Source organism: Magallana gigas, chromosome 4 (genome assembly GCF_963853765.1).
Source record: "Magallana gigas chromosome 4, xbMagGiga1.1, whole genome shotgun sequence".
NCBI lineage: Eukaryota > Metazoa > Mollusca > Bivalvia > Ostreida > Ostreidae > Magallana > Magallana gigas.
Window position 1 is genome coordinate 53,492,266 of NC_088856.1, and position 22,040 is coordinate 53,514,305.

At 35.5% G+C, this 22,040-nt stretch overlaps 2 protein-coding genes across 2 annotated transcripts; one reads left to right on the forward strand and one right to left on the reverse strand.

The window, feature by feature from the left end:
• Positions 1–96: 96 nt before the first annotated feature.
• On the reverse strand, positions 97–10,671 carry LOC105344568 (serine/threonine-protein phosphatase 4 regulatory subunit 2-A). The gene is made up of 7 exons (XM_011452356.4): positions 10,515–10,671; positions 10,339–10,417; positions 8,266–8,436; positions 6,690–6,783; positions 5,281–5,318; positions 3,577–3,956; positions 97–3,308 (listed from the first exon to the last, which is right to left on the reverse strand). Exons 1-7 carry the CDS (start codon positions 10,573–10,575, stop codon positions 2,464–2,466), a joined length of 1,668 nt encoding a protein of 555 aa, XP_011450658.3. The 5' UTR covers positions 10,576–10,671; the 3' UTR covers positions 97–2,463.
• A 3,825-nt stretch (positions 10,672–14,496) lies between these two features.
• On the forward strand, positions 14,497–17,435 carry LOC136275109 (general transcriptional corepressor trfA-like). The gene is made up of 4 exons (XM_066083422.1): positions 14,497–14,505; positions 14,924–15,010; positions 15,608–15,799; positions 16,473–17,435. The coding sequence occupies exons 1-4, from the start codon at positions 14,497–14,499 to the stop codon at positions 17,433–17,435; spliced, it is 1,251 nt and encodes a 416-aa protein (XP_065939494.1).
• Positions 17,436–22,040: the final 4,605 nt, after the last annotated feature.

Genomic DNA, 22,040 nt, shown 5'->3' on the forward strand with positions numbered 1-22,040 from the left:
CTATCAAACAATTTCCTTACTGGATTCTAAAAATGCTGAAATTATGAATAAATTTCCTGGATTATCATCTTATAGAAGAAATCTATTAACAACAGAAAATTTTCTTCACTTTATTTTCTGACTAATGTCATATATAATAAAATACTTGTTTCACAAATACACACACACACAGACACACCCTCTCTCTCAAACACTGTATATGATGATTGTGAATACTATTCTGAAGATGAAAATAACAGCATCATTTGCAATTCAACTCGACTTTAAAAAAAAAAACACCCTTACACCCCCCCCCCCCCCCCCCCCCAAAAAGGAAAAAAAAGAGGACTGAATCATGTAAAACACTGAAGAATTTGGTCTAATCAAGCAAAGTCCTGTGAAATTTTATTTTAAAGCTTGAATTGTAAGATGAAATAATGCGAATGTGTGACAATTTTTGCACAACAATTTTCATGAAATGATTTTGATTATGATGTAATGATGGATGGGACAAGTTATAATTATCATATATAATATACCAATTCTACAACAGAAATAGCACTGCGTGGTCATACTCATTATCAATGACAAAGTGTATTTAAATAAAAATCGGGAGGAAATTACAATATGATAACATTTCAATGCTTGGCAGTGAATCACTACTGACATTCCTAAGGTTAGGAGAGAGATTATGGATTATCACCTCACGGAGAGAGATTATTTATTATCACCTCACAAACAAACTATTGTTAACCAACTTTTATACGCAACGACTTTATTTCCCAATTTACCAGAAAGGAACTAGTTTGCAGCAACTATGAACTTATTCTCGCTACCATACCCTATCAACATCTGTTTTGTTATAACAACCATTCAACAATAACTGGTTTGCAGTGAGAAATATTCGCGACAATGAGCCTGTTGCAAGCCTCCCAAAATTATCTCACACAAGAATAAAAGTTGCTTTACAGTAACCCCGCCCAGCAGTTCATGTGTAGGGGGCAGGCTATGGAGGGGGGTACATCAGTAGCATGAGATGAACATGTACATAACAACAACTTATAAGGGTGAACCCCCACAAGGGCTGTTATACCAAATATAATAGCATTGCTATTGTTGGTCAAAAAACATTCAGTACTTTCTTTTTGGGCACTAAGTAACAGAGAAGAGAGTGACTTATGACTGTAAGGAAGAAGTTTTACCCTCTGACAGACTCAATGAAGGGAAAATGCTGGGGGGGTTTTGTTGTTAAAACTTTTACCAAGATAAAAGCACTAAATCAAATTTGCGTACATCAAATATAACAGAATTCAAGACCAATTTTCAGTACACACACAGAAAAGATAGATTTTGAATAGGTAAAAAAAGTGGTAATTCAAAAGTGACCTTTTTGGTTTTTTATAGACACAATAACATTTAAATGATAGATAAATCCCTATTTCCAAAAATGGATAGGTCAAAATGCATTGAATCCATGAGCAAGTACTTGGTACTACATGTATTAAACAGATATGAATGCACCACTAATTCTAATAGATTACATAACTTACAGTTAAATGATGTATGAGAATAGACAACAGAGATTTAATAGAAAGACTTATATTTGTCAATGACAAGACCATAAATGATTGCACACATATGTACTGAAAAATGAATTCTAAAATCTCTCTTAAGATTGCAGAGCATCACAATTGAAAATATAACAGAAAGTAGAATCAACATAAAATGAAATTAGTGGCCCTTTGACCTAATTATCATCGGAACTACTCGGTAGTTAGACACACACATTAAACCAACCAAATTATAATGATGTTATAAATTCTTTAAATTGTTTTATTAAAAATATTCAAAGTCAGTGTGCATGAAATATTTTATCAATAATAAGTTACTTTACTCACTGCAAAGAAAAAAGCATTACCCTTTGACTTGTAATAAGTCATTTATATAAACCCTTTGTCATTACAGACTTGTAATAAGTCATTTATATAAACCCTTTGTCATTACAGACTTGTAATAAGTCATTTATATAAACCCTTTGTCATTACAGACTTGTAATAAGTCATTTATATAAACCCTTTGTCATTACACCCAAACAAAGATTGTATGCTGGTTTTTTAAGACTGGTATCAAATTATCAAAATAAATTAAATCTATCAACACAAAGGAAATATTTGCAACAATAATAACATGTCTCGGATTGGAACAGCTATTATTTTTTATGCAAAGTTTGAGGCCAAAACAGAACAGAAGTTGGATGAAATAGCACAATATCAACAATACAAAATATATGCCAATTTTGCCTCAGACTTTAAGTACATCTACTAAAATTACATAATATTAGGTAACAATGGCAGGCATGTCCGACACACGTCAATGATTCAGAATGAAATAAGGATAATCTAATGAAAGACAACCCTTCCCAGATTTGGTCACCCAGTGATGCACATGTAGAAACCTCTACCCTCACATACGACCCAGGACCCATCAGTCTTCTTCCATGGGGGTCTCCTTCCCTTCAGACAGGGGATCGTTAGGTTCAGCATCACTGGTACTGACTTTTGTGCTATCAACACAATTTTCTGCTTCATCTGTTACCATTTCTATGCTGTCATTACCAGGTGCTGTACTATCAGTGACCATATCCGTGTTGTCAGTACTCAATTCTGTGCTGTCAGCACTTGTTTTTGTGCTATCAGCACCAATCTGCGCATTTTCACCACTGATTTCCTGACCATCAGTTTCTTGTTTCTCAGCACTGAGATCTGTGTTTTCGTTTGCTTTCACATCCTTTGTTCCACGGTCAACATTCATCTGATCCTCCTCACCTGCTGAAATAGCATCACTTTCCTTTGTCGGTTCCTCGATTGACTGCTCCGATTGCGTAGAATTCTCTTCCTGATTTTTCTCCTTCGTCTCCTCTTCTGAACTGTGTGGTAAATTTTCGCAGCAACCCTCTGAATTCTGGCTTCTTTGGTCTTGTTGGGGGTTTGACTCGCTTTGAGTAGAGGTAATGCTTTCTTGAGGTAAATCATTATCACATTTCTCTCCTTCGAGATCTTGAGATGGCACATGAGACGACTCGGGTGAATTTTCAGTGAGATCATTTTGTTCTAATCTGGTCATTGTTTCAGGTTTCTCTGATGACTCTGCCTCTAAACTGACCTCTGGCTCCAGTTTGACCTCTGAACTTTCTGAGGTCACAACCTGTGGTGATTGGGTGATGCCATGTTCTGTGGGTAATTCTTTGTCTTCGCTTATCGGAGGTGTGTCTGTCTGTCTTGTATCATCTTTAGAAGATGCCAATTCTGGTACTTCATCTGATATTTCATCTACAATAATATGTCAAAACTACAGAATTGTTTACTGTTTATACCTTCTGAGAATTCATAATCAAAATTTAATAATATACTACCGGTCAAAAGTTTCTGAATTTTTACAATTAGTGATCAGTAACGTTTAACAGAAAATGAAATAAAATGTGACTTAATAAATTATAAGAAATATTCAAATGACTCACTAAAAAGATAATTTCTACATTTCTAATTGATCCACAGTCATCTCTCTATCAAATGTATAGATCACAGACCATTAGCTTACCTGAGAGCTTGGACTTCTTCAGGGGTGGGGATTCCTCCGAGGGGGCCTGATCCCCGTCCGTAGTTTCCAGGTTGCTGTCCGGGGGAGCTTCCTTCTCCTCCTCCTTGACGCTCTCAGGAGGAGTCGAGTCGGTCGCCGGAGCACCTGCTCCTGGGGGTGGATCCTCATTGCACGTTGTGTCCCTTGCTGCTTCTTGGCTGGTTCCCACCCCTGCCCAGCTGTCTGTCGTCCAGTTGGTCTGCTGCAGGGGAATAGCCCCGGGGTAGAGGCTGGGACCAATGTTCGGGGTGGTGGTGGGGGAGGAGTCAGCCTCATTTCCGTTGACAGGGGATCCTTCCATTCCGTTCACCATGACTTCACGGGACTCAGACACTATCTTACTGCAAAACAAATTCTACTGTTTATATTGCAACAAAAACAACTTTTAACAATTTATTTTGAAAATTGCTATTGTTTTTTACTAGGAGTTTTTCATAGGATGTCGATTTTACTCTTTAGTCAATTAATCAGAGCCTTAAGTCAAACTATAGTTGAGTACTTGTTCATTTGTATTACTTGAAACTGTGTGTCCTTATTCTACTGTCACATACACCGTATCTTGACCATAAAAAACATTTTAAAAAACCCATTTAAAAACTTAGATAATACGCACTATAGCTGTATTTGATCTCAAATAAATTAAAAAGCATTTTATCTAGATATCCGTTAGCTAACGTCTTAGCTTTTTCCTTTTCTTGTGACGCTTACACATACCCTCAATATCATTTTAGGCAAATCAAATGTGACCTGTTTCATGTTACTTCATTGTCCTGTGCCGTGCCAAATCAACTCTTAAAGTTAATGGTTATTGGTTATATAAAAACAAACGCCTTGAGTTGATATGATTAAATTTTTGTTTAATACAAACATCTAATTAAATAAATAGAACCATAGATTGATCTCTTTAAATACGTTTTCATAAGTACTTCTATTCAAAACAATAATTTGACCTACAAATTCAACAGATATCAATTTGTAGCAGCTTAAAAATATACTAGAGACACCCATGTAACTTGATTAAAAATACCGAGAAAAGAACTCTGAAGCCCAAAAACTGCCCCATTATAAAGAAAAAAAAAGTTTTGAATTTCTTTCTTCACTTTATAACGAGTTATTGACTAAGAAAATTTTAGTCGATGATCAGCGTAACCGAGCGATAGTTGAGTACTCGTTTTAAAACACCTTTTTCTCTGTTCATGTTCTAGATATAACAACTGTTCAATTCTTTTAAATTGCTGATGCTAATATGAGTACACAAACCCAATTTTAATCTTTTAATTCCATTTTATTTTAACTTAACTGTTAATGCACAAAGACATTTGTATCCTTATGATAACAATCATGACTAAAATCAAAATGGTAATCCATGTTTAGGCAGCCATTTGAATTTTCTGTATCCCATTGCCGATTTTTTCCTAAAAATTTTAATTTTTTTTTTTTTAAATAAAATAAAATGCATCGGGGCGGGCCATTTTCAGAGGGGCAGGCGGGGATGAGAATCTAAAAATTAATTTTTTATGTGGCCTAATAAAAGTTATTGAAAAACTTCAAACTTTAAAAACACTTGATCTTATTTGAGTCATTTATAAAACAAAAACAAAAATGATGGATCAAGTAGTGAGTACACAATATTTTTAAAAGAGTTATAGAACCTGGATTGCTTACTTTCCAAACGGATCCACTGTACTGACAACCAACATATTCTACAAAACAAGAAGTTTAATTAGGGATAAAACAATATTGCAAGGCCTGTATCAAAATCTTGCTTAAAGCTAGGCAGCAGACATTCACAACATTGAAATTACTTTAAGAAATAAACAGCAATTTTAAAAGTTAACCTGGATATGAAGTTGGTTGGTCACGTGATCAAATCCTGTGAAGCCGAAAGGGCTTCTCAGTGAATTTAATCACGTACCAACCAACTTCATATCCCGGTGAACTTTTTAACATTGCTGTTTATTACTTATAGAAGACAAATCGTTCAGAACTGTTATAATTACTGAGATTTTATATTTACAATAATCCAAGCGATAAATGCGTGCTATGAACATTGTGAAAAAGTTCATACAGTATTGAACGTTTTCGCTATTCTATAGGTTCATATAAAGAAATGTATTTGCAAATGTAAATATTTAGAGATAAAACAATATTTACTTCTTTACAAAACACATGACAGTTGCGTACATCTATTAGACTTCAAAGGTACATAATGCCTATCATACTTCAAATAAGATAAATTATCTATTGCAGACATTTTAAGTCCATCATTCTTAAGTTTTTATTTACAATGGCCTTTTAAATTGGAAATGACAAAAAGGGAAAACAAAGATTTCACTGTTAAGATAGAGGGATATATGTTTTTGTCCACAAGAAATTGGCTATTGAGACACTGATTTCAGAGGGGGGCCTTCTCATAAACTTACACTTTCACTGTACTATTTTAATCATTATATTTACATTCACCAAGTATGAACTCCTCTATATCTAGCTCTGTAGAAACTGAAAGGACTGAAATCTACACATCCTGCCTATTGATTTGTCATAACCTTTATCAACCTAAGAAAAATCGCAGACACGAAATAATCATGATGACTCAAATTCCCATAGAAGACGATTTGACTGTTTCTTTTAGATAACACACTGATGTACATCAACAGTAATTTAGTTAACTAAACTTACTTTTCACAAGCAATCTATCAATTTGTTAAGAGAAAAATTTAAATAAAAACAACAAAATGCTTTGTTTTATGTGGGTTATGAAGGTAGCAATCATTGCAGAAATTTTTTTTATAACCCGCTATTTATTTTTCTGCAATGTCGCCACCTTCATATCCCACATGAATCACCAAAGAAAGCATTTAATTGTTTAAATATTTTCAAATCATTGCAGAAATGTTCATTAATTGTATTTGAAAGATGAAATAAGTTAATAATAAAGACTGGTGTTGACAGACAGGGGTGTGACTGAAATCCATCATATTGCAAAATAACTGATTATTGTATGATAATATATTACAAAAGATGTAAGTACCCTGTAACATCCAGTAATGTTGAAGAAAAGTACATGTACTTACTTTTTCAACTCCACGCAAGAATTTGTCCGTCCGCCTGTAATGCTTTTTAGGATCTGTTAGGAGTTCACACAACCGCTGTATGGTAAAAGGTGCACTGAAATATATATCCAACAAAATATAGCAAGCAAAGGGAAAAAGTTCATTACTGACTTTAAAGCTTGCTCCCATTCCATTCCTGTTTTATTGCAATGATAAACTTTCACAATTCACATGTTCCAAAAACATAACAGCATGCATTGGATTTTAATGATCAAGATTTATCAGTAAATTTAATTTTGCATTATCTGGGAACTATAAGTCACAAAAGGCAAACATTCACAAGTATTATGAAAGCTCTAAACAGTGTAAATACCTAACTAATAGAAGCCTGCACTGCCCTGCAGGTGCTTACATTGATTTTTGTTGTTGTTGCACAACTTAATCTTAAAAGAATGGTTTTAAAATTGATTAACTTTTCAAAGCTTTTTATCATAAACAGAGAGGCTGAGAGTGACATAAGATTTAAGTTTGTCAAGTTTAAGGAGGCCGACTTTAGTTTTCGTTGCGCATGTTTTTGCGCATTCTAATATAATACAGTTGATTTATACTTCTTATGAATTTTTTTCGATATCATTTATAAAATTGAACACAATAAACAAAATACAGATAAAAATATTTAGATTGTAAAAGGAAATTTTTATTTTTAACACGATTTTTACGTTGCGCGGTAGGGGAGCATTGCCATTGCGCTTTTATGACGTTATGATAAAATGAAGCTTTGTAGAAGTACGTTCTAATAAATAACATAAAAGAAAAAGTAAAAATTGTAGGCTGTTGAAATTTTATATACAGAATGATGCTATCCTCGAAGACATTTTCCTCATTTTTGGAATGAATCCATTATACCAATCATCATTCGTGATGATCCAAATATATAGCACAATCTGGTGCATTTTAATATTTTGAGATGACCCCCACTAAAAACCAGACGGTAGAATTTTGTGTTTTTTACATAAAAGGTAGGAAAAGCTATTACTAATCATATATAACAATTTGAGAAAAAAAGCTATTGTAGTATTTTTTAAAAACTGCTTTGATGTGCGGAAAATGCAATTTCCTATATATTCCTATAGTAAATGTACCTCTATTTTGAGATGGTCCCTAAAAAGATCCAGACGGTCGATTTTCATGAACCTTCACAAATAAACTAGAGTTGGTTTAAATTACATATGGTTTAAAAATAAAGAGTTTTGCTATTGTAGTTTTTCCGCAAAAAAACCCAAATCGGCCTCCTTAAAATCAATAGCCAGGCATAACTGTGATAGAAATTACCGGTAATAGAACAAAGAGTGTATGTAACAAAAAAAGAAGATTTGTAGATAAGAGAAAATAGGAGGTTTCCTACAGTTTCATAGGCAGGATTGAGGAAACTTGTTGAAAATAAAAATTTATCAGAGAATCTGACTGACCTGTATTGGCTGTAAACATTGGGTGGTTATAGACAGATTCTAGGCTTACTATTGTTAGATTGCAATTACATTTACATCTCCCTCACAAGTTTACTTGTCCCCTTTTCCTCTCTTCTACAGAGACTTACTCTGAAAATTTGTTGAGAGAATCAAGAATTCTTTTCCTCATCTCTTTGAACTTTGGATTCTCCACATTTGGACAAGGTGCCAGATGATCAGCTGGCAATTCCCGATTAAACTTGGACATCACATTTTCTAGCTTACCAACAAACAAAGGTTTCACTCTTGGCCAAGGAAATCTATAATAGAAAGCAATGCTATGCCAATTCTCTAAAATAGTTGACATCCAAAAAATGGCTTAAACAATTGAGAGTACTGTTAAATAACAAAAATTTCTATTTGTTAAAATATATTTCTTTACTTTTATCTTTTCAAGTGCTGTCAGTACTATTTCCTTTCTTTGTAAATCCAAAGTACAATAATGATTATCCAAGTTTTTGTTTTTTCGCCATGCTGTCCCTGTTTAATTCTAGTGATGCTTTTACATACCACCTAAGTTCCTTTCTTGAAACATAACATTGATCGAGGGTTTAGAAAAAATTACTTAAACTTTGTTAATCCTATCAGATAATAGACAATGGAAAGCAAAATTTTCTCAGTTGTGAAAATGTGCCATTGATACCAGTACTCTTAATTTCTGGTCTCAAAATCAAATTTCTGGTCACAAATACAAATGTCTTGGTTCCCACTTGGAGCACTGACTATTATACACTGTCATACACGTCCCAATCTCTATCGTAACTTAATACACAATAATTATTTCAAGTTCCTCAATTATTTGATCTGCATAAAAGCTACCCTCTACGATGGTTATAAACTGTCAATCTAGTCATGACAGATACTGTCTCTGCTTTGATTTGAACCGGAGTCCTCTGGCATACAAACTATCACTCTTCTGATCAAGCTAACAGGTTGCTGTAACCCAACTTTTATTCACATGCGAGAAATTTTCGCAAATAATTCTCGCCATGAACAAGTCATAGAGGTATGGTTGTTATTACAACAAGGGTACGGATAAGGCTTGGTCGTGAAAGAAAGTCATCATGAATCAATTTACCTCGACTGAATTGTGAATTAAAGTAACTCTGGTACCGTACACAGCAAAATAAAGTCACAAATAACAGTTGGTTTACAGTAATCCACCAGTCAGAGCTAGCAAAAATGCAATATATTTTAATATACTACATTGTTCCCAATTCGCCATCCATTAAAATTCATCCTTGACCCTTCAGGAGTACCAGCACTTATGGGGCAAAGATATGAAAATATCGATCTCTTTCACCTATCAGACAGTACCTAGATCGTATCATTCTAATGTGAGAGTCATTGGTAACGATATGGGAGAAATCATAACATACCAGAACATTATTTAAAAAAGAAAAATCATAGACAACACCCACCCCCCCATTTCCCAAATCTCTACCAACTGGTCTTACTATCTGTCTTATCAGGTTTGAACCAGCAGGAGCATAAAATGTCAGTTCCAGGGAATAACCAAGGCACCAAATAAACTTCAATCGGAGAAATAATGATGGATTAAATTTGGAATTTAATCCAGGCCCAAAAAATTACAAGATTGGTTATATGGAGCCTGAATATTGTCCTGGATAGTTCGGTGTTGGAGCTCTAAACTTGAAATGCATTGGTGATCAAAAAGTAGAAAGATTCTCAGTTTGTCCATTTACATTTCATCCCACATTACATTTGCCAATTAGCAACCAAATTCAGACCTATGTATTTTCCTGTGGGTAAGAGAAATTGTCTGCAGTCCCCATAGGTGCTGGCAGTCTTACTATAAAAGAGTCATGGACGGGTGAAGAATTATATATAAATGGCATTCCTACTAGCCATGGCGAGGGTTAACTCTTGAATGCTTTCTGTAAAGTGCTAGATTTGAAAGCCAGAAGTCAAGGGTTCAAACCAACGCTGAGACAATATCGTTCTCTGTTACACGTGCTTGCAGAAAAAAACAACACACAAACAGCTGATAAGGTTTTTGTCACACATGAGTAAACACACATGGGCCGGTATTCCTTTGTGGAGACCATTCCTACAGAGTTTGTCAGTCTCCGAATGTATACACTACCGGTGTATATCTTAATACTAAGTCGCCGAAAAACAATCGAAATACAATGGCTTACAGCGTTTCTCCGGTTTTGGCGATTGTTTTTAAATACTGTTCCAAAACTGGAGGAATTTCGCCTTTCTTCTTCTCGAAATCTGTAAATAAAATGAATTCAGTGAAAATGTTATAAAAACTGGGTTCAGACAATTGTCTCAAACTGATTTGACAACAACACAAATACATGAAACTAACCGTTTAAAGCGTCTAATATCTCCTCCTGATTGTCCATGTCTATTTTTGAGTACACAACCATGGAGGTCAAACAATGGCGCTGGGGGAAATGACGTCAGGATCAGTCTACTCAATATCACAAAAGGGGGCGGCGACCACGGCATTGATCGCTTTAATGATTATCTGGTGTATTTCTGTATTTCAAGTTCACAATTCAGTCATGGTATAATGATAAGATTTTATATTGTTGCTAAATAAAACAAATTGCTCCGTCAAGTGATAAATTAACAAAATAAATAATTTATCCATCCCCTTGTAGATTTAATGGAATACCCGAAGAAAATCCCACTGAAATCTCGCAGGCTCCTAAATGTAAATATGGCGCGACACCAAGTGAAAGTTCAACTCGTCTAAACAGACGCAAGTGACAAGTGAAAGTACCGGCATAGTTAAAGGTAAAAACACAAGGCTGTTAATACTTAGCACCTAATTAAGCCACGGCCCCCTAAATAGTTATCCTCAAATGAAACAAATGTGACACGGGACCTTAATAGGAACACATTGTCACCTTGCCAAGACTTTTTGTTGACGTTCTGCAAGTGACAGTGCAACACCCACTTAAATGTGAGCTACTGAAATTACGATCACTGATTTTTACTCGAAATTATGTATTATTCCAAATAGTTTTTATTACAAGAATCAATTGATACTTTGTATCTACTTGATGAATTTGACAGGTGTGTTCAAAGTGTCCAGGTGTGCTTTACCTGGCATTTTCTGAAATAAGTTTACTCTATAACTGGATTTACAAAATTAAAAATCAATTCACATATTTTTAACAAAAAAATCATCAACATATGATAAAATATACAGCAACATTTTTCAGACCAGAAAAACTAATGTTCAATATATGAATGTCTTTCTTGATCATTATGGTATTATCATTTTTTTTGTGTAATGATATCATATAAGTTCTGTGCCCATTATAAACAAACTTTTTCCATCATAAGTGCTTCTTTAGGCTTTAACACGATATGTGTTTTTCTCAAACCTTATTATGTCTGCAATTTTAAGTGAATTGTCAATGTAATTCGATCAAGGATGTACGTACCTGCATACATCACATATGTTTACTATGTTTTCATCATTCATTTTAATTGACAGAATTAAAACACTAATAATATACTGGTATATACAATTATAGCTGCAGGTCTGTAGCTTCCGGTCTGAAAAAATTCAGATGGACGACCTGGGAGCTACAGTGCCTCCCATAGTAAAAAAACTGCAATTTCTGGCACACAAAAAATTGCGCTACTTTTGGACTGATTAATCTTATTTCTGAGCACATTCTGTACAAATATTTGATTCCAAAAAATTCTTCGGACATTTTACTACAGATATCGTCACTTTACTTGCCTCTGATATCCTTTTTAACACCATCACCAGTCCCGTGAAGTGGAGTGGTGCAGTTTGTTTACATGTAAAAATGGCGACTCTCGATCTTGATGTAAATTTAACTTACTTCATTTCCCCAGGTCAGGAACCCTGTTTTGGGGTAAAGTCTGAGGCAAGTAAAGAGACGATATCAGTAGAAAATTGCATGAATGATTTAATGGTACTCATTTTTTTCCACAGAGTTTGTGTGTAAATAAGGTTAATCAGTCCAAAACTAGCGCAGATTTTTGTGTGCTGTAAATTGCAGATTTTTACTATGGGAGGCACTGTAGCTCCCTGGTCGTCCATCCAAATATTTCAGACCGGGAGCTACAGACCTGCAGCTAATACAAATAATGAATGAATAAATTATACTTAATAAAAGTTGATCCCAGTTTAGTTGTCTATTGGAATTATTTCAGCAACGGTAAAATTGACCCTTGTTTTTTTATATGCAAAAATTAATTTAAAGTATATCGGCCACTTTTTAAGAACTCTAACTTTGCATTGTCAGGGGTTTTCCTTCTGTTTCTCAACTGGGTCCAGAGTCTTTAGAATTGGGAAAATTGAAGTGTAAACTGTTGAATTTGGGAAAATAAATAGTTAAAGAAGTACTGTTTTCATTATTATGCTCCAAAATATAAACAAAAGTAAACAAAATAGCTGGTTTGTAGCATTTTAATTATCAGCAAGGATAAACAATAATTCTATTGACTTTAATACAGTAATATTTTTCTCTTTTATTGTCTTTAAAAAAGTCAACAGCTCTTCCCAACATTTATGGGCACATAGCTGATTCAAAAAAAATCTTGAATTGAGAAAATGTTAATGATTTTTCAGTTTGGAAAGGGTCTGGTAAACGGACCAAAAAATATGCCAGGAATTGATTGTGTACGGTCATGCCAAATATAAGCAGATTTACTGAGGTGATAAATGATACAATGATACAATAGTATATGTAACAGAAGTGTTAACTATTGTCATTATAAAGAGTTGTATTGGCTGTACAGAGAATCTGTTAAACTTCTACACAACCTCTTTTTCAGTGCACTTATAGGAGGGTTCGATGGTTGTGGCCATTTTTAGGCTATATTTACCTCCTCATACGGGAGACCTCTGTATAAAGAATTAGATATAGGAAAATGCTTGAATTTTAAAGCTAAAATATTTAGATTTTTGCTCTATTAAATGTTAGATTTTTGCTCTATTAAATGTAAGTTTATGGCTTTATGATCTGATTACACTTTTTACCAAGAAATGACTTTTTAGAAGATATATTACATGTACATTGTCTATTTAACATGTTATGATTACTTCTTTGCAGAAAAAAGAGATTCAGACCAAAAAAGAACATGGTGATCTTCACTTAGATTTTATAACAAATATATATTGATATAGCCTTAAAATGGTTTTGAAATGAATATTTCAGATTCTACTAAAAAAATCAAACAAAGATATTAATAAGTGCAAATTGAATTGAACCTAATTTGGATTTGAACAGAAAATGCTGCAATCAGTCTTTATTGATAATATGCAATTGTTACACTTCCTCTACATTACTGACAAATAAACAAAATATCTTAATAACATATTTAAGGTCCATATCACAATTGTAATAGATACAGTAGTACGACAAGTAGGCCCTGGATCTAAAGGTAACCTGTACAATTTGACAAGGTCAGGCTAATTGGCTGTTGATACATCGCTCACTGACTTCCCTGATAACAGCCTGTCAACAGATACACATATTCTCCCTCCTGTATTTACCGTTGACCTTCCGGTCGACCATGTGACCATTGCACCCCTCCATTGTTTTCACCTGGCTCAGGTGTATCAATTTGTGTTGACATTTGGTTTTAGGTGCGCAGCAGGGGATTTTTTGTAGTTCATTAATAACGGCTACTGTTTTAGTGTTCTGAGCTGAGCCTGGGGATTTGTTTTATATTCTCTGACTCTGACACTTCTGATGTAGCCTCATAGGGCTCCATAAATAATTCTCGAAGCAGAGGACAAGACTCATTTTGTTTTTGTTTTTCTGGACTTGTTTATATTTACTTGCTGGTTTTTAAGAGTTTTTGCTTTTTTTTAAAAGAATACATTTTTTAAGGTGAGTGAGAATTGCTTTCTGTGTATTAAACTTAATTTTCAACTGCATGTTGAAAAGATTTCTAAGATAAGTATTGTAACTATTTATACTGTTAAAAGTATCCCGCTATCTACAGAATCAAGAAATGCACTGTGTTTTACACGTATGGATATATAGGTAAATCACAAAGATGGTATCTCACTGATTATCAAAAGATCAAACCCCCTTAAGAACGTTTTTAAGATCTGAAAGGTCGTTTTAACCCTGTGGACAATTTTATTCTTTTGGACGGTGGTTACAGCTTTATGATCGGTGATCTGAATAAATACCACTAAAGGATGTATATATAAATGTGCTTCCGGTGTTACAGTAGTGAAAGATATTAACATGAGTAAATATTTTTATTGGCATGACCATGAAGGGAATCACAAAAAATTTAACAAAAAAGCAAACATTAAATCTGTGTAATAAGTTTATAGCTATATGCTGCAGGTACTAAGTGCTTTTACTTTCATTTTTCATCCATGCAAGGTTTATAGATATTATTTTACATTTTTCTGTTGAAATAAGTCATTTCACCTTGAAAGATGAGTTGAGTTATTACCGGTTGGAAGAAAATTGTACACCAAATAAATGGATAAAAAAAATTAATAGAGATGAAAAGCAAAATAAATTATCATCATGATAAATCCGCAGTTATTGAAAAAAATTATTACCGTAATTAAAAAAAATTAAATTAACAACATATATGGAATTCACTCTAGTGTAGAACTAGTCTTATTCAAAATGGTTATGCATTATAATCATGATGATGTGCAGTGTAAAATCATTCAATTTAAGAATAATTTATAGGACAATTTTAATTCTTCAGCTTTCAGCATTGTAAATTGTACATTATTCTATGTTTCAGATGTCTGCAGCTATACTGAAGCCCCGGGACTTATTGAAATGCAGTGATGGCGACTTTGACAGGGGAATACAAGACCTGGGGCTAAAAGTAATTTATAAAAACTTATTTTTCATATTTGAAACATAACAACAGAAGCGTTAAGTATGGATTATCAAATAATAAAATAATATTTTGTGTTTGCTTTTGTACAACATACCCATTGCTCTAAAGCAAACCCCCCCCCCCCCCCCCCAAATATATATTTTGCCAAATAAGTGCATGCAGCAACCAATACTATTGTGAAATATGAAGTTAAAATTGTTTGTTTGGCATAAGAATGTAAGGTTAAATTTTAAAACTTCAAACCTATTATGGTTATGATATCTTGCTCATCGTCCCCTCTAAATCATTGGAATTTTGTGTCTTTGAATATATTAAGCAAAATTTATGTTTTTCTTTTTTTAAAGAATTTGTAGGTTAATTGTCAATTTTGTTTTTTTGTTGTGTAACAAAATATCTACTTTTATTTTTTAAATATTCTTCCCATTAATGAAAATCATAACCAACTTGACTTGCTCCAGTTTGCTCTGAATTAGAAGAAGTAACTTTTTCTACCCAAACTAATAGTCAAAGAAAGCCAAATACAAATGCAAACTTTCTGTATTGGCTATCAGTAGTGACATTATCCCATTGTAATTCTCACAGGAACTCTTGGAGACAATCTCACTGATCCAGAAAGAGCAGAGTCGAGAACAGGAGAATTTCAACTCGCTGAAAAATGATTTGGACTCGCTGAAGAAAAATTCGAGTCAGTACAAGCATATACAGAAAGAGATGAAAGCGTCACAGATGAAGATGTCTACGCTGATGAACAAGTCGATGAAGTGCTTTCAACAGGTATGGTACACTACTGACCTTAAAGGAAGAGAACTAGCCGGGTAAATTAAAATTAGAATGAACCCAACACAGAAACTTTTCTGAGTCTGTGTTTATAAAAGACCGAAATAATGAAGGAAAGGAGAAGGGTAACATTTCTAGTTATTATTTATGAAAGAAAAATTCTTCTCATTTTATTTTGTTTCAAAGGTAATTTTAATTAACAAAATGATGATTAACTACAGCGTTCTTTTGAAAAATACTTTAAACTAGTCAACCAGATATTAAGGTGGAATAACACACCGGGAAAAGGTCAATCAAATTAACAGTAAATTATTTAATTATGAAAGATAAACTGTACACATGTCATTGACAAATAAGCGAAAAATTTGCAGTTTTGGGATAAAAAATGAATATCTAAAAAATTCAATTCAGTAAGTAACAACAAAAGCCCCTTCGGGATTTGAATTCGGGAATGTACGACACTTTTACCACTCAGCTATGGAGTAAGTAACATGTTGCTGCCGATAAAATCCTTTTAATAAAATGAAATGTCATTTTGATCAGAGGTCGGTCATTTTTATGATGATGTGTTATTCCACCATAAGATGATGTGAATTTAAATCTTATTTTTAAATGAGCTTGTTGTCAAGGATATAAGTATAGAAACTACATATTGCAATATCCATTTCAGCAAGGGAATTTGCATATCTCCAAACCAGCAGCAGATTTTGATGAAAAAAGGAACTCTAGGGACTTGGAGAAGAATGCGAAAGCGCAGACCAACATTATTCCTCCAAGTAAATCTGGGACAGAGAACAAGACAACTAGGACAGAGAACCAGTCAAAGCAACCAACTACAACAACCAATGCCACAAGTGTTGTCAAGGGAACAGGTGGTCAACAGAATGGCTCTGTGCCACAGGATGTGGAGAAATCCACCAAAACCAGTCAAATAACTGTCTCGTTTTCTGGAAAACCCAGTGTTCCCCAGGCGAGAATGAACGGAGAGTCTGGCAAGAACGCTTTAAGCAGCGGAGGTGAAAAACAATCAGAAAAAGGTGAGAGTATAAACGGGAAATCAGAAACTGTGCAGTCTTACAAAACTTCTGTGTCTGTGAAGCCCCCTTCTATGCAAAATAATACAGTGAACAAAGAAACTTCTGATAAAAATGTGGAGAATTCAAACCCCTCAAAACCTGCAGTGGTCAAAGCTGATCCAAAGTTAGTGAAGTCGACTGCCCCAGCGGTTGTGTACCACATGGGGAGACCAGTATCTGTGGATCAAAATCTTGGACAAAGTCGGGACCAAATGCTTGAAGAAATTCGAAACTTCAAACGGAAATCGGAACCGATATCAGACGTTAAGAAACCAGAGGCAAAAGAAGTTTTCAGTACCACAACAGGAACAATGATAGAATCCTCAAATGATAAACTAAAAAAAGAATCAACAGTGTCGTCTTCGGAAGAGGAAGTGGATAGCGGTTCAGGGAGTGCAGAGAGCAGCCCTAAAAGAGAAAAGTTTGTCAGCAGTTTCAGCTTCCCCCAGAAATCCCAGAATTCCATAACCAGTGTGAGCCATGGTGATCAAGGGGAGAAAGGAAAGACAACTCCTGCAGCTCCCAGTAAAACGGGCAATGTTAAAGGTAGGCCCTAGGCTAGTCTAGTCAGTTGTGTAAATTATTCATAGGCATGTTGGTATTTAATAGAATAGAAAGGGTTTCTAAGGATCAGAGCTGGTAATTAACTGTAATTATTGAATAGTGAGGGACAATAAAAACCTTGAGCACTTGAAGAAAAAAAGTTTTAAGAATTTATTTTTGGCAGGATAAATTAATTTTTATTAAAATCGAATTGGAATATTTGTAACAGTGTCTGCTGGTGTAATAATATTTCAGCAGTGTATATTGAACACTGAAAAAAAATTCTTGAAGATGCATGTATATACAAATTTGAACAGTTTATGCACACATCAGTAGGTAAAAAATTGAAAATGCTAATAACCAATGTTTATACATTTAAAAAGAAATCCACTTTTACTGCAGATAATTTACAATATATAAGACTATCATAGCAAACAAACAAGGATATGTTTTATCACAGGTAAAAAAAATATGATAACTCAGTGTTGCAAAATAATTATTATATAGTACTTTTACACATAAAATGCAGGGGTTTGCTTCAATTTTCCACCTGAATATTCAAGATGGAGAACAAAAATTATCCTTAGACCTATAGTCCTTTGAAAATGGTTGTTTGTGAGTTGCTGCTTTCTTTATTCTTCATTCATCATGTTCATTACCCTTTGGACAAAAATTGTGATAAGCAAACTGAAAACCTAGGTAGACCCCTGTAGTGTAGCTCTACACAGACTCTGTGAGAGAGAGGCAACAGTTTACCATAATCAGATACAGGTGTGTGTGTGACCTGCTTCTATTAAGACATTCCTGTTTGGGAAGGTAACATTTTCTCTCTGTTTCCTCTTGGGCTGTTTATTATGCAAATAGAAAATGTGCTTTGCATATCTATCAGACTTGATTTTATCTCATCTGCTTGCTGTCCTTAGTTTAATGTCACTGAACAAAAAAAACATGAGGCAAACAAAAAAACAAGTGAATTTTTGTCTAAAACTCGACCCCAATAGATTTAATATTCATTTTATGGGAATTTAGATCCATGAAAGTTGTTGACACAGATAGGTATAATTGGGCTTGGTAGGTTATTACATCGACAGCGGAACACTCGGCAAGAGCATTAACTCAATGAAAGGGCGCTAGATTGACTGGCCAATTTATCTATATCCCTTCACTTTGATCCACAAGTATATGCCAATTCCTCCTTTGATGCCCGTGACAGGTTAATGTATCGGTGTTGCATAAACTGGTCCCTTTAATTTCCGCGCCTCAACGGTCACACAGAAAGAACATCTGATTCTATTTATAGACAGGTATAGGTAAATGCCTCAATCAGACGAGACAAGCCTGTTAGGGATTTTTAAAATTTCAATTTAGAAAATGAAAATGGCGGAGGATTGGTGTATCATGTGACTTCTCACAGACGGAAAAATAATAACAACAATGGTTGTTACATGTGGACTTTGTGAATAATCTGTCACAGCAGACTGTAGGGTAAAACAAGACTAGGGGGGCACTTCAGTAATAAAGAACGGTACACACTGTTCTTCTTCAGAAGAATTGTTCAAATATTTGGGAGTTTAAAGAAGGTTAACTTGTGAAGTGATTGTAAGCTTTGTGTGGGATTTAAACAAGTTTGGAGAGCTCTCAGAGAATGAGCAGGAATCAACTACTCATTAAGTGACTTTGTGAATTCTTTGACTATCTCAAGTTTTAAATAAGTTTATTTTTTCGCAATCACAAAATGAGTGAAGACCGGTCTGATGACAGTCACTACTCCGGCATTCTGCAGAATGTTTGGCCCCCTCCTAATGATAACACACGCGCTCGTCTGGAGAGACTGAGAGAACTTGAGAATCAGAGAAGGCAGCATGAGACTACTCATCGTGCTCGGAGCTCGAGTCTTGAGAGATCTCACACCTCATCAAGGGAACTGCTTCTTGGATCCAGAGGAACCTATGGCAGGTCGAGTTTGAGATCTTCTGGCAGGAGGGGTAGGGAACCTATGAGAGCATTTCCTTTGGGACAAGTCACAAATCCAGGTAACTTGCCAGCCAGCAGAAGTGAAAGTGAAAGTAGAAGTGTCAGGGACACCAGTCACAGCAGTGCTTCTACAGGTGATTTGTCACCTGTTGTTTGCCCACCTGATAATCCTCAGACTGAAACACCTAACGCCTCAGCAAATAACATGGAGGTAAAGACTGACAATGTAGAATTAGTCATTATTGAAAATAGTGAACATCCACAAAAATCAGAGACCATGTCGGATGATGTGTCGTTAGGTACGGATCGATGTCAGCCAACACAAGGCCCCAGCTCAGAAAATCAATCAATGGAGCAGAGTATGCAGGCAGAGAGTGTGTCTGTAGCTGATGCTACAGCTTCCGGGATCCAGGCAGAACCTGAAAACAGTGTGACCGAAGAATCAGTGAAGTCAGACAGTCAGGATAAAACTCAGAATGAGATACCTACTGATCAGTCTGTAGCACAGAAACCTAAGCCTGACACAGAGATACAGGTTTCGTCAGGGGCATCATGGGAAGTGTCCAATGACACAGACAAAAAACTGGAGCAGATGACGGAGAACCAGCAGACTCGATTGGCCAAGCTCCAGGAGCTCGAGGAGCTCAGAACTCGGGGCCGAGCTAGAGAGAGACCAGAAGACTCAAACCTGTCTGCTCGTGAGCGATTTAATGTTAACTTTAATCCTAACATTCGGCCTCAAAGACAGCTCTCTATTCGAGAGCAAATTCGGAACTCTCGGAGAGCTAGGAGACATCATTCAGATTTACAGCTATCCCAGCATTCCCCGTTCATTACAGAGACATCAGCAGTGTCATCAACAGAGGCTACTGGAGACCAGGCTACTACTAGTGCTCTCAATCCTTCAGCCTGGGACTCGGCCTTTACTGATGATCGCAGTGAACGCATGAAAAGACTTAAAGAGCTAGACAAGATTCGTAAGGAGGGTCGAGACAGTTCGAGTTTTGACTCAGACATTCTGAGTCCAAGGGATCGCCGGAATTCTGCTCAGTCTGATCAACTCTCCTCATTGTTTTCGTCAAGTCGTGTACAGCCAACGTTCTCATCAGCAGGTAGCCTGTTCCCGCTATCATCTAACTACAGTGAAAGCTTGCCCTCTCTTGTCAACACAAACTTGTCTATAGACACCCCTATGGTCAGCTTATTTGGTCGTGAAAGAAGTATTTTTTCTTCTGGTCCCAGTTTGACCCGTTCAACATCCCTTTCTACACAAGAAGTGATTGCACGAGCCAGGGAGGTGATCAACACATCCGGAACAGCTTCTCTTGCTGCCAGCTCAGAGAGTGATGTCCGACCATCACGTGGTGAGCTGAATCTCAACCTAGATTTCTCCTCTGAACCGCTGTTGGAGGAGCATGGAGAATATGACAGAACAAGTGCTGTAGATCAAATTCGGGAAGCCAGAGCCGAGGCTAATCCCCGAGTCCATGACGTCCCACTAGATTTGAACCACAAAGATGGAGCTTCCTGTGTGAATGCCATGCGTGAGGCCATCGACGAGACCTACAGGAAGCGCTACAAAAGTCGGGGGCTGCCAAGTGATGTTGCTGACCATTTCCTCGCAGACTGTTTCGACCCAAAATATACGTTCGAGGAGCGCATTGTTCTTATAAGGAAAAAACTGTGGGGTGATCCCCCGGTCGTTAAGTGTGAGAGGGGGCACCCTGATGGAGCCTCTACGACTGAAACTGAAACCAATAAAACCCCGGAATCGGGCCCCACCTCTCAATTGGGGTCTGACAACGTCAAGGTTATCTAGAGCTGACTGCAGACAGACACGCCATGGTGTTTACATTGTTCACTCGAACTTGTTTTATGAGTCTCTTGAAATCTTACAAGGTTTCGGAGTTTTATTGCCAGACAAACTTTTAAAGCTCAAATACAAGATTTATTGTAGGGGAAATGCTTTATGGCCTGGTTTTTTGGTTCATATCTTAAAATGACATGAAATTGATCCGTTAAAATTTTACTTTCAGATGACTTGTTTTCAAATAAATAAGTTTGTCATGCTACTTTTTTTGTGTATTATGTCTGTCGAATTTGTAATGAATTTGATATTTATTAGAAGTCATGTGTGATGTCGTATGCTACATGGTAAAACTTAAAATTTATGGACTGCCGAAGTAAGATTGTATTTTTTTCCAGATACCACACTTTTTCATAAATGAAGAAAAAAAAACATTTCTTCCAAATAACATATGATTGTGGATGTTCAAATGTGTAAGACTTGTTTTAAAGACATGGCTAAGCCTACCATAGTCGTACAGGACAACATGATGATATTAAGATGGTAGGACATAGATACAACACATTTTTAGTCGTATCAAAACAAATTTGATGGGTAATGTATCCAATTACAGGAGGCAACAATTTTACATGTAAAAATTCTTTAAGATCGCAGGAGGAAAAAAAAAAGGCTGAAAAAAGCATCACTGACCATCAATTTCACATTTGCTTTTATTACCTCTTTAAAACAAAGGGTCCATCTGTATACATTAATAATCATTGTGATTCATTCAAGTTTTGCCCGTCAGGGATAGAAAATTGAAGTGTAAATATATCATTTTGCACTTAATGGTATAGGG

Excerpts from the sequence above, each read along its gene's own strand:
- LOC105344568 (XM_011452356.4), bottom strand. The coding sequence starts at position 10,575 with ATGGTTGTGTACTCAAAAATAGACATGGACAATCAGGAGGAGATATTA. Across the intron at positions 8,437-10,338 it reads GCCAAAACCGGAGAAACGCT|ATTTCCTTGGCCAAGAGTGA; the intron begins GTAAGCCATTGT and ends TTTCTATTATAG. Across the intron at positions 3,309-3,576 it reads GAAGAAGTCCAAGCTCTCAG|ATGAAATATCAGATGAAGTA; the intron begins GTAAGCTAATGG and ends ATATTATTGTAG.
- LOC136275109 (XM_066083422.1), top strand. Across the intron at positions 15,011-15,607 it reads TACAAGACCTGGGGCTAAAA|GAACTCTTGGAGACAATCTC; the intron begins GTAATTTATAAA and ends TAATTCTCACAG. Across the intron at positions 15,800-16,472 it reads CGATGAAGTGCTTTCAACAG|CAAGGGAATTTGCATATCTC; the intron begins GTATGGTACACT and ends TATCCATTTCAG.